The 13,831-nt window shown below is 48.9% G+C and overlaps 1 protein-coding gene across 2 annotated transcripts in view; it reads right to left on the bottom strand.

Annotated features, from left to right (window-relative positions):
- DOCK1 (dedicator of cytokinesis 1) overlaps positions 1-13,831 on the bottom strand; it is a 565,813-nt gene that overhangs the window by 27,917 nt on the left and 524,065 nt on the right. For both annotated transcript variants that reach the window (XM_019035115.4, XM_019035114.4), the window contains exons 44-47: positions 11,523-11,609; positions 8,219-8,395; positions 7,011-7,094; positions 751-888 (exon numbers count right to left, since the gene is read on the bottom strand). In XM_019035115.4, the coding sequence (XP_018890660.2) occupies positions 751-888; positions 7,011-7,094; positions 8,219-8,395; positions 11,523-11,609 (486 nt within the window). The remainder of the gene's footprint in view (positions 1-750; positions 889-7,010; positions 7,095-8,218; positions 8,396-11,522; positions 11,610-13,831) is intronic.

The following is a 13,831-nucleotide window of genomic DNA, read 5'->3' as shown; positions in this document are numbered from 1 at the left end:
TCCTGCCCCAGCCTAGCATCCTTGTTCTTGGAGGTTGGCTGCCTTTCCATCTCTGCTCTGAATTTTCTCTTCTGCCCAAAGCATGCCTGTGTCTGCACTGGCCCCTGGCCTGCCATTCAAACTCCTGCCTCTCAGCCTCTGTTGAGGGAGTCCTTTCCCCAGGCAGTGTCTTCTTGATCTCCTCCCCTGACCACATCTGGCTTATCTTCCTTGGTCTAGATCAATTACCCCTTCCTACAATAGGTAAATCTTCACCAATAATTTCACACTCCAGATGTTGGTCACTTCTCCCTTGATGGCCATGATCCTCTGATGTCAACCTTGGGCTGGGCCACCTCTGCCATGGGCCGTCGTGAGTGCTGTTGCCCTGTGGATGACCGAACCCTTTGTGTGTATTGTATGACTGTAGGCGTGCACTGTCAACCAGCTGAGTTGCCTGGGTGCTGTGAGATTTCTCCATTGCTCTGCAACAATAAGGTTGGACTGTGTTCACAGCAGGTGAGGGGGCATTTGGCAATCAAGGAAATTCATGAATGTTTATTCGCCCTGGCATTTCCAGTTATTGAAAGGAGGTTGCTGGGTTGCCAGTAGACAAGACTGCCCAAGGGGGCTGAGCTCCCTCACATCCCACTGCCTAAGCAGGCACCATGTGTACATGTGAGTTCCTCTGCTCTGGAAGCTTGTCCCAGTTCAACAGTGGGATGCCCAGACACCCACTCTTTTGCAACACTACGCATACTACCCTCTTACCATGATTCGGACGCCGTACTCTTTCTCCACCTTTTCCTTCAGCTGTTTGAAACAGGCCTCCATCCTCTCGTGGAACGGCCTCAGTGCCTCCGTGACTTTGTCTCCATGGATTCTGATCCCTTCGGCCAGAAAAGGAATCTGGAAAACACAGAGGTTGACATTCCTTATTTCTTGGATAATGGTCTAGGAAGAGCAATACACACTTGGGGAAAGGGGAACTGGCAAAATGATCTGCTTTGGTTTCCAAATCAAACCAGCTGATTCAATTTACCAGCAGGCATATTACCATCAAAGACCAAAATGTTTACATGAAAACCATTTGTGTTCTGAATTGACTATGTCCAGTGTGGTGCGCCCTACACCACGGCTACTCAGTTAATTTCCCAGAATAGACTTATCTGTGCTTTTCACTTGAGTTTGGGAAGAGCTACACCTTGAATTCGTTTAGATGTAACTTGTTCTATTAGCAAAGGGTCATGTCAGAGTGCGAACATTTTTTAGCTAAGCATATTGCCTTTACGAGAACCCTGTTCCAAAAGGTAATTACATGTGATCTATAGTCCCGAAAAATCTTCCTTTTTTGGAAGGGAAAACCAAATTTATTCTTCTTTAAAACTAAAAATAATCGCTTCTCTGCCGACACTGCTGTCACAAAATATCCATGCCAACACTTCACTTCCGAGAGTGGAGATGAAGCTGACCTTTAAAAACGTTCTAAGAGAGACATTTTCATTCTCCCAGCTGCAGAGACCCACCAGAGTTGCTGCTGTTGTGGGGTGGGAGAAGGAAAAGTCTCCCTTTCTGTCCCTGGTCTCTGCTTCCCCCCAGGGCTAGGACTCAGTTAGACATTCTTCCATGTAATCAAGCTAAGAGGCTTCCTCTCAATAATTTATAATTAAATCAAAATACTGATTAAAAACAGATTTTCCTAATAGGACAGAACACCAATCTAAATGAGCAGATTTATTAGTATGAACGATAATAAGTACACAATTGAATTTCATGTGAGCAAATTCAAGAAATCTTATCAAGATGAATCAACGCATCAAATGTATTTGGTTACCATTTATAGCACGCAGCTGTTGCCTCTCTTGGTGCTCCAGGAAAGGAGGGAGTAGCAGCGCTCTCCTTGCTCATAGCCCTCCTAGCCTGCTTGGAGGCTGCACCGACACAAAAGTTTGTTTTGCTGACAGTTGGCCCCAAACCCTAGGCACACGTCAGGCCTTTCTGGCCAGTTATCACCGAAAGGACAGCATACAGAGAGATTTCAAAATACTTGGGATGTTTTAATATTCCCTATGAATTACTCGTGCAGATGGCAGCTTCCCCGGGGCTAGCCGCGGTTTACTCAGGGCCAGCAGTAGAAAATGCTCACTGTCAGCCTTCTGCCTCCTGAGTTCCGCCTTGGGGGATGACGCAGACAGACCGGGACAACTTTTGGCGGGATGTCGAATGTGTTGTGTCTCTCTTTGGATGCAAAGGCAGGGATGTGTGGAGGTGCTGTTGCAAGGTGAAAGCACAGCCACCCTAGATACTAAAAGCATTTCTGATTTAGGGTGGGCCTTTCTCAAACTACAAAATGTAATCTAGTTCCTGAGTTTTGCTGTTGTTGGTGTTGATGGTGGTGTGATAAAACTCTTAATGGTCAGATTCTTTCTGTCAAAGAAGGTACTTGCCAGATGAGAGTTAAGACCATTTGGTTTAGGACGCTGGTGCTGCTCGAACTGCAATCTGATAGGTGAAATTTACCAGGTGTGAGAATTCACCACTCTCAGCAGTTCCTGACATTGACGGGAAATAACCTTCTGATAGGACAGGAACTGGTTCCCTGTTATATGTCTACTTGGGGCTGAACTGCGGGTGTGATTCTAAATGAAAGAAGATAAGAGGATGCCCTGAGTAAACACATTCCAATGCACAAAGCACTTAACATAGACCGAGGGTCTGAAATGGTCTCTGGAGACCCTGTAGTTCAGTGGGGTCCACTCTGGCTAAGCATCAGAATCTCTCAGGTGGATTCCTGAACCCCACCTCCAGAGCCCTGATTTGCTGTAGGCAGATCCCAGGAATCTGCATTCCTAAAGAGTTTCTCAGAGCCCAGAGATGGGAGAGGACTTTCCCTAAGTCACACCTCTAATGAATCAAAGCGAGCCTGCAGCCTGCTCTATAAAGATGCCCTCCTGATGGGCCGTATTTGAAGTCTGCTCCTGTCTGTCCCCTGCACAGATTCATGCCCTGAAAGCAGCACAGAACATTTGGAAGCCTTGCTTAATGCTCCAGGAGCACCACCCCTGGACACAACAGTCATGCTTGTCATCAGCTGGGGATGATGGCTGAGTTCAGCCTTTCATCTTCGTACATTTCAAAAGAGAAATATGTATACATCACAGTAGTTTAATATGAGACTCTATGGATTTATCTTTGGATACTCGGCAGGGATGCTCCACAATGACAGCTGTGTATGGAGAAAGATGGAATTGTGCCTTTGAGGAAGTGACTCATGACCTGGTGCCAGCCGCAAACCTACAAGAGGCACCACACAGTGTGCACCCTGACTGCCGCCTCCCACCCAGCGAGGAGCAGGTCAGCCCATCCTCTGTTTCTGAGGCAGCAAGCAGGGCTGAGGAGGAGCTGCCTGGGACTTATTAACCAACCTTCACAAACCATTTTATGCATCGGAGCTGAGCTTATTATATATCGGTGATGAAAACTCTGCACATGAGTCCTGGGGCTCCCAGGAGAAAAACCTCACTCTGCCCTGACAGTTTCAGGAAAAAACCAAACCAAATGAACTAATAGACAAAAAGAGAACAAAGCATTCTGATAAATTCAAACTTCTTATTTTTAATGAACATATGACTCAGTTGCCAATACCAAGATACGGGTTTTCCAAACATTTGCAAATGAAAGCAAAATCACAGGTAATGTTTGGAATATGCATTTTTCATCACTCTTTGATTTAATGAAGTTACTAGAAAACTGATTCTTTCTTTTAACTTTCCTGTGACCTGCTTTAAAATTCATCCTTTAATATAGTTATTAGGAATGATGACACAGTGCTGACATAAAGCTGCTCTCTGGGGAACAAATTATTTTCCTCTGTAGGACTTGAAACTCTTAAAATCCAATTTGCTGTAAAAGCTTATAGGAAAAAAAAAATCAATAGAACTTTTGCAGACCAAACTAGTTTTTGTATAGCAATAGTTTTATAGCCTGCAGAGGAATTTTGAATTTCGTACCCTTTAGTAAAAAACTACAACATCTAAAATGGAACCATTCACAATTCTAAACTCTCTCCCACTTTTTTAGTTACAGAGGGAGACTGTCTACATGAGGCTTACAATCCATGCAAAGAAGCCAAAGCTGGCCAGCAATGTCCCTTTCAGTCAAACTCTGAGGACGTTCAAAACCATAATTCCAAAGCAAACAGATTTCAAATGCAGATTTGTGACAAGGTCTGATTTCTTCCCTTTTAATATAATTTTTGTTTATATATACATATAAATAAAACTTCTCACTCATTAAAATGGCTATTACTTAAAAGATAAACAGGCCAGGCGCGGTGGCTCACACCTGTAATCCCAGCACTTTGGGAGGCTGAGGTGGGCGGATCACGAGGTCAAGAAATCAAGACCATCCTGGCCAACATGGTGAAACCCCATCTCTACCAAAAATACAAAAATTAGCCAGGTGTGATGGCACACACCTGTAGTCCCAGCTACTCGGGAGGCTGAGGCAGGAGAATCGCTTGAACCCGGGAGGTGGAGGTTGCAGTGAGCCAAGATCACGCCACTGCACTCCAGGCTGGTGACAGAGTGAGACTCCATGTCAAAAAAAAAAAAAAGACAAACAAAATAACAAGTCTTGTTGGGGGTGCAGAGAAGTTGGAATCATGCATTACTGCTGGTGGTAATGTCAAATGGTGCTGCGACCGTAGAAGAGTTTGGCAGTTTCGCGAAAAGGAAAACACAGAATACCACATGAGCCAGCAATTCTAAATTTGGGTATATACCCCAAACTATGGGAGTATTGAAAGCAGGGACTTGAGCAGGTATTTGTACACCCACGTTCACAGCAGCATTGTTCACACCAGCCAAAAGGTAGAAACAACCCACATGTTGTTCCTCGACAGATCCGTGGAGAAACACATTGCGGTCTAGCCCTATAATGGAGTATTACTCAGCCTTAAAAAGGAATGAAGTTCTGACACACGCTACAACATGGATGAATCTGGAAGACATTCTGCTAAGAGAAACAAGCCAGACACAGAAGGACAAGTATTACATGATTCCACTCATATAAGGTATTTAGAGTAGGCAAATTCATAGAGACACAAAGTAGAATGGTGGTGACCAGGAGGTGGGTGGAGGGAGGAATGGGGAAGTCGTTCAATGGGTAGAGAGTTGGAGCTTTACAAGATGACAAGGCTCTGGAGATGGATGGTGGCGGTGCTGGTTGTACAACAATGTGAATGTACTTATTGCCTCTGAAATGGACACTTAAAAATGTTTGAGATGGGAAATTTTATGTTATGTATATTTTATCACAATTATTTATAATATATACATAAGGTATATTATGTTTATATATCAATATAAGCACTTAGAATTATAAAAATCCAACCTATCCTATATATCTAAACACAAATTTAAGAGGACTCGTACCTTGGCTCACAACCAAAGCTCAGCCTTGCTCCACTCTAAGACGTCTCATTGGCCAATGTGCTGACGACAGAGAGGCCACTAAGAAGAGGCCCTGCTGGGATGTCAGAATAAAAATGCTCACAGTGGCCTGGTGCAGTGGCTCATGCCTGTAATCCCAGCACTTAGGCCAAGGTGGGCGGATCACCTGAGGTCAGGAGTTCAAGACCAGCCTGGCCAACATGGCAAAACCCCATCTCCACTACAAGTACAAAAAAATTAGCCAGGCATGGTGGTGCACACCTGCAGTCCCAGCTACTCGGAAGGCTAAGGCAGGAGAATCACTTGAACCCCGGAGGAGGAGGTTGCAGTAAGCTGAGGTCACGCTACTGCACTCCAGTCTGGGCAACAGAGCGAGACTTCATCTCCAAAACAAACAAACAAACAAACAAACAAACAAACAAACAAACTGCTCACAGTGATGTCTCATAAGAGGAACAGCCTTGCCCTGTTCTTTTTTTTTTTGTTTTTTAGACAGAGTTTTGCTCTTGTTACCCAGGCTGGAGTGCAGTGGCGTGATCTCAGCTCACTGCAACCTCCGCCTCCCGGGTTCAAGCGATTCTCCTGCCTCAGCCTCCCGAGTAGCTGGGATTATAGGCATGCACCACCACGCCCAGCTAATTTTGTATCTTGCCCTGTTCTGGACTGGGTGCAGATCAACTGCACAGCATCTCTGGGCCTTGACTGGGAGCCTGGGACCCCAGCTTAGCAAAGTGGCCTGGGCTACGACACCCGGTCCAAACCCATGCAGGCCTTTGCCCCCACCTCCCTCAACTCTCTTTACACAGTGTGGCAAGATCTCGGGGACAGCACCCTCCTTGCCTTCCACATGTGAAAAGGAAGCCTAAAGAGGCAGTGGCCTAAAGCAGCAGAGCAGGCAGGTGCCGGCCAAGCTCTTGTGAGGACTGGCTCTTGACCCCTACACTTCCAGGCTCAGGAAGGCTCTGAGAAGCACAGACGCATCCGCCCGTTCTGACACTTAAACCCAAGGCACCCAGGGTCTGCCCTTTCAAGACGCTGGCCCTCTGGGAAAGGCTCCCGAGGCCCCAGGAGCATGAGTAGAACAGTGAAATAACTTGCACAACTTCAGCTGGGAAAACACAGATGAGGACGCACACCGCTGCCAGAGGTGCACGGAGAACAGGGAGAGGGTGCACTGCAGCTTCTGACATACATGCGTTTCACAGGGACTGCACTGGCCCGGGTGCCTTTCCTGGCACAGGCTAGAGCTCAAGGCTTCATGGCTCTGAGCTCACCTCAATGTTCTATCAATACAGACAGAGAAAAAGTTTTCCAGCAGCCGGCAGAATTGACCAAGGGGAGGAAAGAGACCTTGTTCATTTGCAAGAGATAATTTTCTGGGTGTTCAAATTCCTGACTGCAGCCCAGGAGCTGAGTTGATCACGACAGCAGTGGGTGGGTTCACCCAGGGACAATCACAGCCACGTACATCAGGACTGAAGCCCAGGGACCTCCGTGCTGGCTGGTGTGTGTGCTGAGCCTAGACCCTCCTAGCTTTCCTTCCCTCCAGCCATGCAGGGCTCTCGCTGGACACTTTACCTGCCAAGCAATCAGGTCCTTGAGCTTCTCGATCTTTTCATGGGCCTCAGGGTGCTCCTGCAGGTACCGGTCTGTAAAGAAGGCCTGGTGGAGACAAGGAGAGTCGCTCAGTGCACCTGCTCAGCAAACACAGGTTTTTGCACACTTACTGTGTGCCAGGCCCTGAGAATAGAGCTGTGCATAAAACAGATCCACACGAAGCTCACTGCAGACTCAGGGTCACACCCTTCGCAGCACCCAGGATAAAATGTCCCACAAGGTCAAACACTGTAAGTGGAGCTAACAGGGCTGTCTACAGCAGCAACCCCAGTTCTTGGGGTCCAGGAAGGCCACAGCTGACCTGGTGGCTTGGTCCTGCTGGGTGGCAGTGAATACAGCCCTCCCAGCTACTCACACGCCCATGCCTCCCGCCTAGCCCCTGCACCTGCCCAGGCCTGACCTATGCCTGAAGGCAACGAACTTCTTTGTGCAAGGGTGGGTAATCATCTCCTTGCAGCCTTCTCTCAGGCTGTATCCTTCTTGTCTCAGTTTTTACTCTGTCTAGATCAGGGGTCAACAAGCTTTTTTTGTGAAAGGCCAGATGGTAAACATTTTAGGTTCTGTGGACCATACAGGTCTCTATCACAACTACTCAACGCTGCCACTACTCAACTCGCCAGTTACAGTATCAGGAAAACAGCCTCAGGCGTAAGTAAGTGCACAGGCATGGCCTTCTTCCAAAAGAACTGCATTTACAAACACAGGCAGGGGTGGTCTAGGATACACCCTGTGTCCTTCAACTTCTGCCCATTCCTACAGAGCTAGGATACAGGGAGACCAGCTGGCCAGGCCCCCTCCACCGTCAAAGCGCTACCTCCTTAGTCCTGATATTCTGGTGTTTTTGTCTAACTTTATCTTTTGGCCTTTAAGATCCCAGACCTTATAAAAGCAACTGGAGGCCTGGGTGCAGATAAGCCCAGCCTGGGTGGGTCAGTGGGGGCTTCCTGGCTGTCTGGGGATGCCCAGGGGAGCCTTGCCGGGACTCAGGCCTTGACTTTGCTGCAGGCTTCAGGGGCCACCACTGGCTGCTGCTGCCTAGCCTTGGCTGGGCCACTGCTGAGATTGCTCAATGAGACCAGGGGCGTTTCTGGGCTTTGGGGACTCTTGGGAATTTTCAGTCTGTCCCAGAGCAGGACTGCTTGCCCAGAGCAAGCTGGTGGGTCCCGTGCCTTTTCGTAGTTTGTGAAGCCCCCCATGACAGCTGGGTCCACGATGCCGTTCAGGAGCATGGAGAGCGGGTTGATGGGCAGGCTGGGGTCATCCAGGTGCTGCTGCACCATGCTGTTGATCTTGTCGTTCGTCAGCTGCATGGTCTCGATGGCATTCTCCAGGGGGCTGATTTCCACCTGCAAGGAGAGAGGAGAGCCCGATGTCAGCCCCACAGCTGCCTCCACTCCCGGGGTCTCACCAGAGGAGCCACGTTCTCTGGGGGCAGGCTTCCTGCTCCTCCATGAACCTTTCTTCCAAACAGAATTTTTGGGCGGCTGGGCATTTTATTATTATTGTTTGTTCCCAGAGATGAAAATTCCAAAGGAACAAAGCAAAGCTGCTGCTCAGCTCTGGGGGCGGGGCTGTGTGTGTGCATGTGGCTATGCACATATGTGGTCATCCCAGGAAAACACGCAGCCTTGAGTGCTTGAATACACCTGCTTCAGAACAGACACTTCAATCCTGTTCTTGTTCTCTGCTTGTTGTGCTGAGGGAGAAGATGTTCGGGAATTTTGAGGAATCTAGGCCCGGGCAGCCTGCACTACCTGTCCGGTTAGGGAGGGCAAAGGAGGTCAAGGCAGGGCCCCGCCATGGCACCACACACCACCATGTGAAGGAAGAGTGATGGGCAGGCGTGGTGGCTCCTGCCTGCAATCCTAGCACTTTGGGAGGCTGCGGTGGGCGGATCACCTGAGGTCAGGAGTTCAAGACCAGCCTGGCCAACATAGCAAAACCTTGTCTCTACTAAAAACACAAAAATTAGCCAGGTGTGGTGGTGCATGCCTGTAATCCCAGCTACTCGGGAGGCTAAGGCAGGAGAATTACTTGAACCCAGGAGGCAGGGGTTGCAGTGAGCCGAGATTGCGCCACTGTACTCAGGCTGGGCAACAGAGTGAGACTCCAAAAAACAAACAAACAACAACAAAGAGAGCTCATGGCCCCTGGGGTTGGGAGGAAAAGGCTGCTTGGAGCACTCCAGGCCACCCTCACAGGCTTCATTTGCACACTTGCCATGGTTAACGCCACCTTCAGTGCAGGAGGTAGGGGACTGACCACTGTCCTCCTGGCTCCGGTGCATGTCTCTCAGGGACCTCCACCCTCTTTCTCTGAGGGCACCACAGGGCCTGGCCTGGCCAAGTCCCAGCCCAGTGCCCTCCAGCTCAGCCCTAAGGTGCCAGGGCAACATGGCTGGGTCTAAGGAAGGGACCACAGCTGCCCTGAGGTCTTGCCTGAGCAGACCAAACCTCCTCCTCACACTGGGCCACGGGGACCATGTCCCAGGGTGACCTCAGCAATAACTTTGCTCCTTCCAAATGAAGCGTGATGGGCCCCCACCCATGCCCAAGAGCCCTTGGTATCTTCATGTTTGGCTTTCTTCCTGCTACAGCCTCTAGGGGACTGCCTGGGAGCTGGGGATGGGGCAGGGCAGAGATGAACAGAGAATGGGCGATTCTGTCCGTCAGCAACCCTAGACTGGCACTCCTAGGTGGCTGTGGACATAACAGAGGCTGTCTGCCCACCGATGTCACTGTCCTTGCACTGATGGAGGGACAGCCTCGGGGAGATTGTGATGCACTGGGTGTGGCCAGCCACGTGCACCCTGCTGAGAGGGCCCCTTGTCCGGTGTCCTGGACAGCAGGCATAGCCATGCTGTCCTGACCCCACAACTTACTTTGCCAGGCCCTACGACATTTCATCCCGGGCACACAGCTTCAACAAATGCACACTCCAGGGCAGTATTCCACCTGGACTGACTGTTACCTCCCTGTTACTAATCTCATTTGCACTAAGAAAGAATCCCTTCCTATTTTTATTGAAGAAGGTTAGCTGCTGCTCCCACAGATATCCCACGGGGGTTGGTCCCAGGTGGCACGAGGAGGGCATCAGGGTTTGGTAGCAGGATGTGAGTCCTGCCATTCTGGGATTATTTGCCTTCCTGCCCTCTTAGTCTGTTCAAAATGGCCAAAGCAGCCCGAGGAGAAGCTGCATCCTCACGAAAGGTCAGGGCTCCCCTCTCCACCTCCCTAAGCTCCTGCATCCGGCAGCTGTTGGCTGGCAGGCCCCAATTACAAAGGGCTCATGGGCAGAGGGTGATTAAGAGGATCACGGCCTGTTTAGGTGGAGGGCCTGCTCTTCTGTTGTCTCTCACATGTACAGTGCCTCACTAGCTACAAAGGGACCCAGCAAAGGGAGTGCATTTTTACCACCTGACACATAACTCCCACAGCCTTCTATCTGTCAGGCACTGTCTGGCTGCTAGGGGCACAGAAAGGGAACTCCAGAGCAGAAAGTGACCCCAGGAGGGGTAGGTGAAGAGCCCTGGGTGCTTTGAGTATAAAGAAGTGGCTCTGACTGCGGACGACCTCTCAGAGAGTGGCCCATAGCTGCCCATAGCTCATGCTGGTGTGGGCAAAGGAGAAGGCTCAGCGCTGGACACGCAGCTGGGCAGAGAGATGCCGGCCCCTAGAGACAAATAATCAGGTGTTTCGGGGGGACTCATTGAAAACTAAATGGCAAGTGCCACCCCCTCAGTGAGTTCTTGCCAGGTGAAAACAAAAGGCACTGAGACACATGAACAAAAACGCACAGATTTCAATCAGATGTTTTTATATTGCCAGTTGCCTTGGCCCTGACATTTCAATACTGTCAATAAATCTGCTGCCCAACTCTGGTTCATGTAAATGAAACTGTCCAATAGCTCACTGCAAATGTGAGTTTCATGTAAATGAAACTGTCCCATCGCAAAGCAAAGTTTAGCTTTGCTGAGAGCTGGAAATCGTTATTTCTTTAAAAAGGGTCAGGGAGGGGTATGTTCTCAGGCGATTTTTACTTGAAATGGGCAAGGACTATTAATTAATAGTTGTTTGTCATGTAAATGGCAATAAAACCATCAGGAAAAAAATCTGTAAAAAAGTTTATGTAGATTGGAATTTGTCTTCAACTTTTCACTTGGTTAACACAAAGCATTGTCAAAACAGCACAGCTATGACTGAATTTAAATACATTGTAAGAAGAAATGAAATCTTCATTCTGGTTTTTTGATAAGCTAGAGTTGGTCGTGATTACACAGCATTTCCACTAAAATATGGCTAGGCGAGGAGATATCGATGCTCTCAAGAACAGGTGGGGTGGTTACGGGAACTGTAGAGTCTGCTGTGTGCACGCTGCCACAGTGACCACGGGGCATGAGCAGGTGAAGAAGGCGTGGCAGATTGTATTGAGGAAGGGAACGGACAATTCCTTCTGGGGTGGGGCCATCCTTACCATGAAAACAGACTTGACCTCAAACCACCTTAAAATTCCAGGTAATTTATATGCAGTTGTGTATATGGTTCTCTCGATCCACATATTCTGCAAAGGAAACGCACACACACAACATGGGTTAGAAGGATGTCAGCAGGTGGACAGCTCTGCCCTAAGGGGGATTTATAGAATAACTCCAGAAGAGTCAGGTCCTTCAGCAGGACAGGGTCTGTGGTGCTCAGCACAGGGCATGTGTGCCTTTAGGTAGCACCTCACAAGCCACGCTCTACCTAACGGTCGCTCAGGATACATCAAAGTATCCTCTGTCCCCTAGCCAACATTGCCCACCACTCTGGTATTTGACAATGAAAGTATACTAGGTGAGTGAGAAAGATGTGTATACTCCAGAATGAGGCATGGGGAGCCCCTCTTGAGCAAACAGATTTTGAGGAAGGCTCCAAAGAAGTCTTACATTAGCTACAGGGTTCATAAGAAACTAAAGGGGGCAAATACATCTTTGGGAGACTGGATTTAATCAAAGTGACCTCTGATGTTCTGATAAAACCAGTCGGTATTTTAAACTTTAAAATGTTTTGACGTAACTAATATATGTTTATATGAGAACATAAAGATATGGAAAGAGCAGGAGGAAAAACCATCCCCTACCTGAAACTGATAACCTATATGCTTTAGTATCTATTGTTCAAGACTTCTTACTAAGTATTAAAAAGTGTGTCTATGCATATTTTAAATAAAAACATCATTTGACAATGTGTTCTTTGTAAAACAGTATATTACCTATTGCAGGAAACTCTTCTAACCCAATAAATACAATTCTACTACTCTTTAGGGATTGCACAAAAACTCCAATGCAGGGGTCAGCTGGAAATCCTTTATCCTACCGCCTCTTTTGTACTGTCTAGCTTGTAACAATCTTCTGCCATTCCAACCTCCCTGCACTGCAGGGTCACTGAGCAGTCTGAGTGTCAACAGGAATCTAGACTTAAGCAGATGGGATAATGGAATGCCAGTCATTCCAGAAAACTGGGACAAGCATGGGGGGCTCACGTCTGTAATCCCAGCACTTTGGGAGGCCAGGGCAGGCAGATTGCCTGAGCTCAGGACTTCGAGACCAGGCTGGGCAACGTGGCAAAATCCCGTCTCTACTAAAAATACAAAAATTAGCCAGATGTGGTGGCATGTGCCTGTAGTCTCAGCTACTCAGGAGGCTGAGGCATGAGAATCGCTTGAACTCGGGAGGCGGAGGTTGCAGGGCGCTGACATTACGCCACTGCACTTCAGCCTGGGCAACAGAGCAAGACTCTCTCTCAAAAAAAAAAAAAAATTCAGAAAACTGACTTGGATCTTGGAAAGCATTTATCCCAAACTTCTTACGTTCCATAGGAGGAAAGGGAAGGAGCTGGCTGAAGCCATAAGGACACAGGCAAGGCCTCCGTGTCCCATGCCAGTCCTCTTTGCCCCATGGGGACGGCTCCCTCAGGTTTTTGTCCTGGCAATGGAAGCAGGTCTGGCCCTCTCACATCCACCTCTATACCAGATTCCAGTGCTTTCTCTCATGTCAACATGCCCTGAGACGGACCTCTGGGTTCCATCCTGGGATTTACGGCCAGCTCCTCCTCACGCAGGCCCTGTCTCATCTTCCTCCTTGTCAGTGCCCTCACTCCCCAGCACATCAGTCACCCCTTGCCAGGTCTGCAGGGGTGAGCCACCTCGCACTGCTCTCGGCCTGGTGGGCAGCTTCCCCAGCCCCCTGCACTTGGAGCTGGGCTCCCCGCTGGAGGGGCCGAGCCTGGCTTCCCAGTAGAGGGGCCGAGCCTGGCTTCCCAGTAGAGCAAAAGACATTGCACTTATCTAAGGCTTTGTGGGGCATGTGAAGGACCAAATCCTGCAGCTTCCGAACACTTTGTCCAAGTGCCCGGGCCTCAACGGGGCCATTAGGGGATTTCAGGGCCATTTAGAAGAAGCATAGCCTCTGATGCTCAGCATAGCTCAAAATGTCAAGAGCTTCGTTATTCTTAGCTCTGCACCCAACTGGCCGCGCACCCTCCAGCGGCTCACTTGACCTCCTTGTGTCTATTTCTTTATAGTCTAAGAATGTATCTACTTGCCAGATGGGAGAGGTGTGAGGGAAATTCAAGAACTGCCTATAAATCCCACAGTTGAGGGACTCCATATAAACACTAGCGTTAGTGCTTATGATGACAGTAACAGGTGCAGTCTGCTCTGAAAGCCACTGCCCTTAACGAGGGTGTCCAGGTTGGACGTGCCTAGGTTCTGCCCGCACTGTTGCAGACAATGGACACTGTAGT

The sequence above is a fragment of the Gorilla gorilla genome, chromosome 8 (assembly GCF_029281585.2).
Source record: "Gorilla gorilla gorilla isolate KB3781 chromosome 8, NHGRI_mGorGor1-v2.1_pri, whole genome shotgun sequence".
In the NCBI taxonomy this organism is placed as follows: domain Eukaryota; kingdom Metazoa; phylum Chordata; class Mammalia; order Primates; family Hominidae; genus Gorilla; species Gorilla gorilla.
Note: the sequence above shows the minus strand (reverse complement) of the source record. Positions and strands in the feature narration are given on the sequence as shown.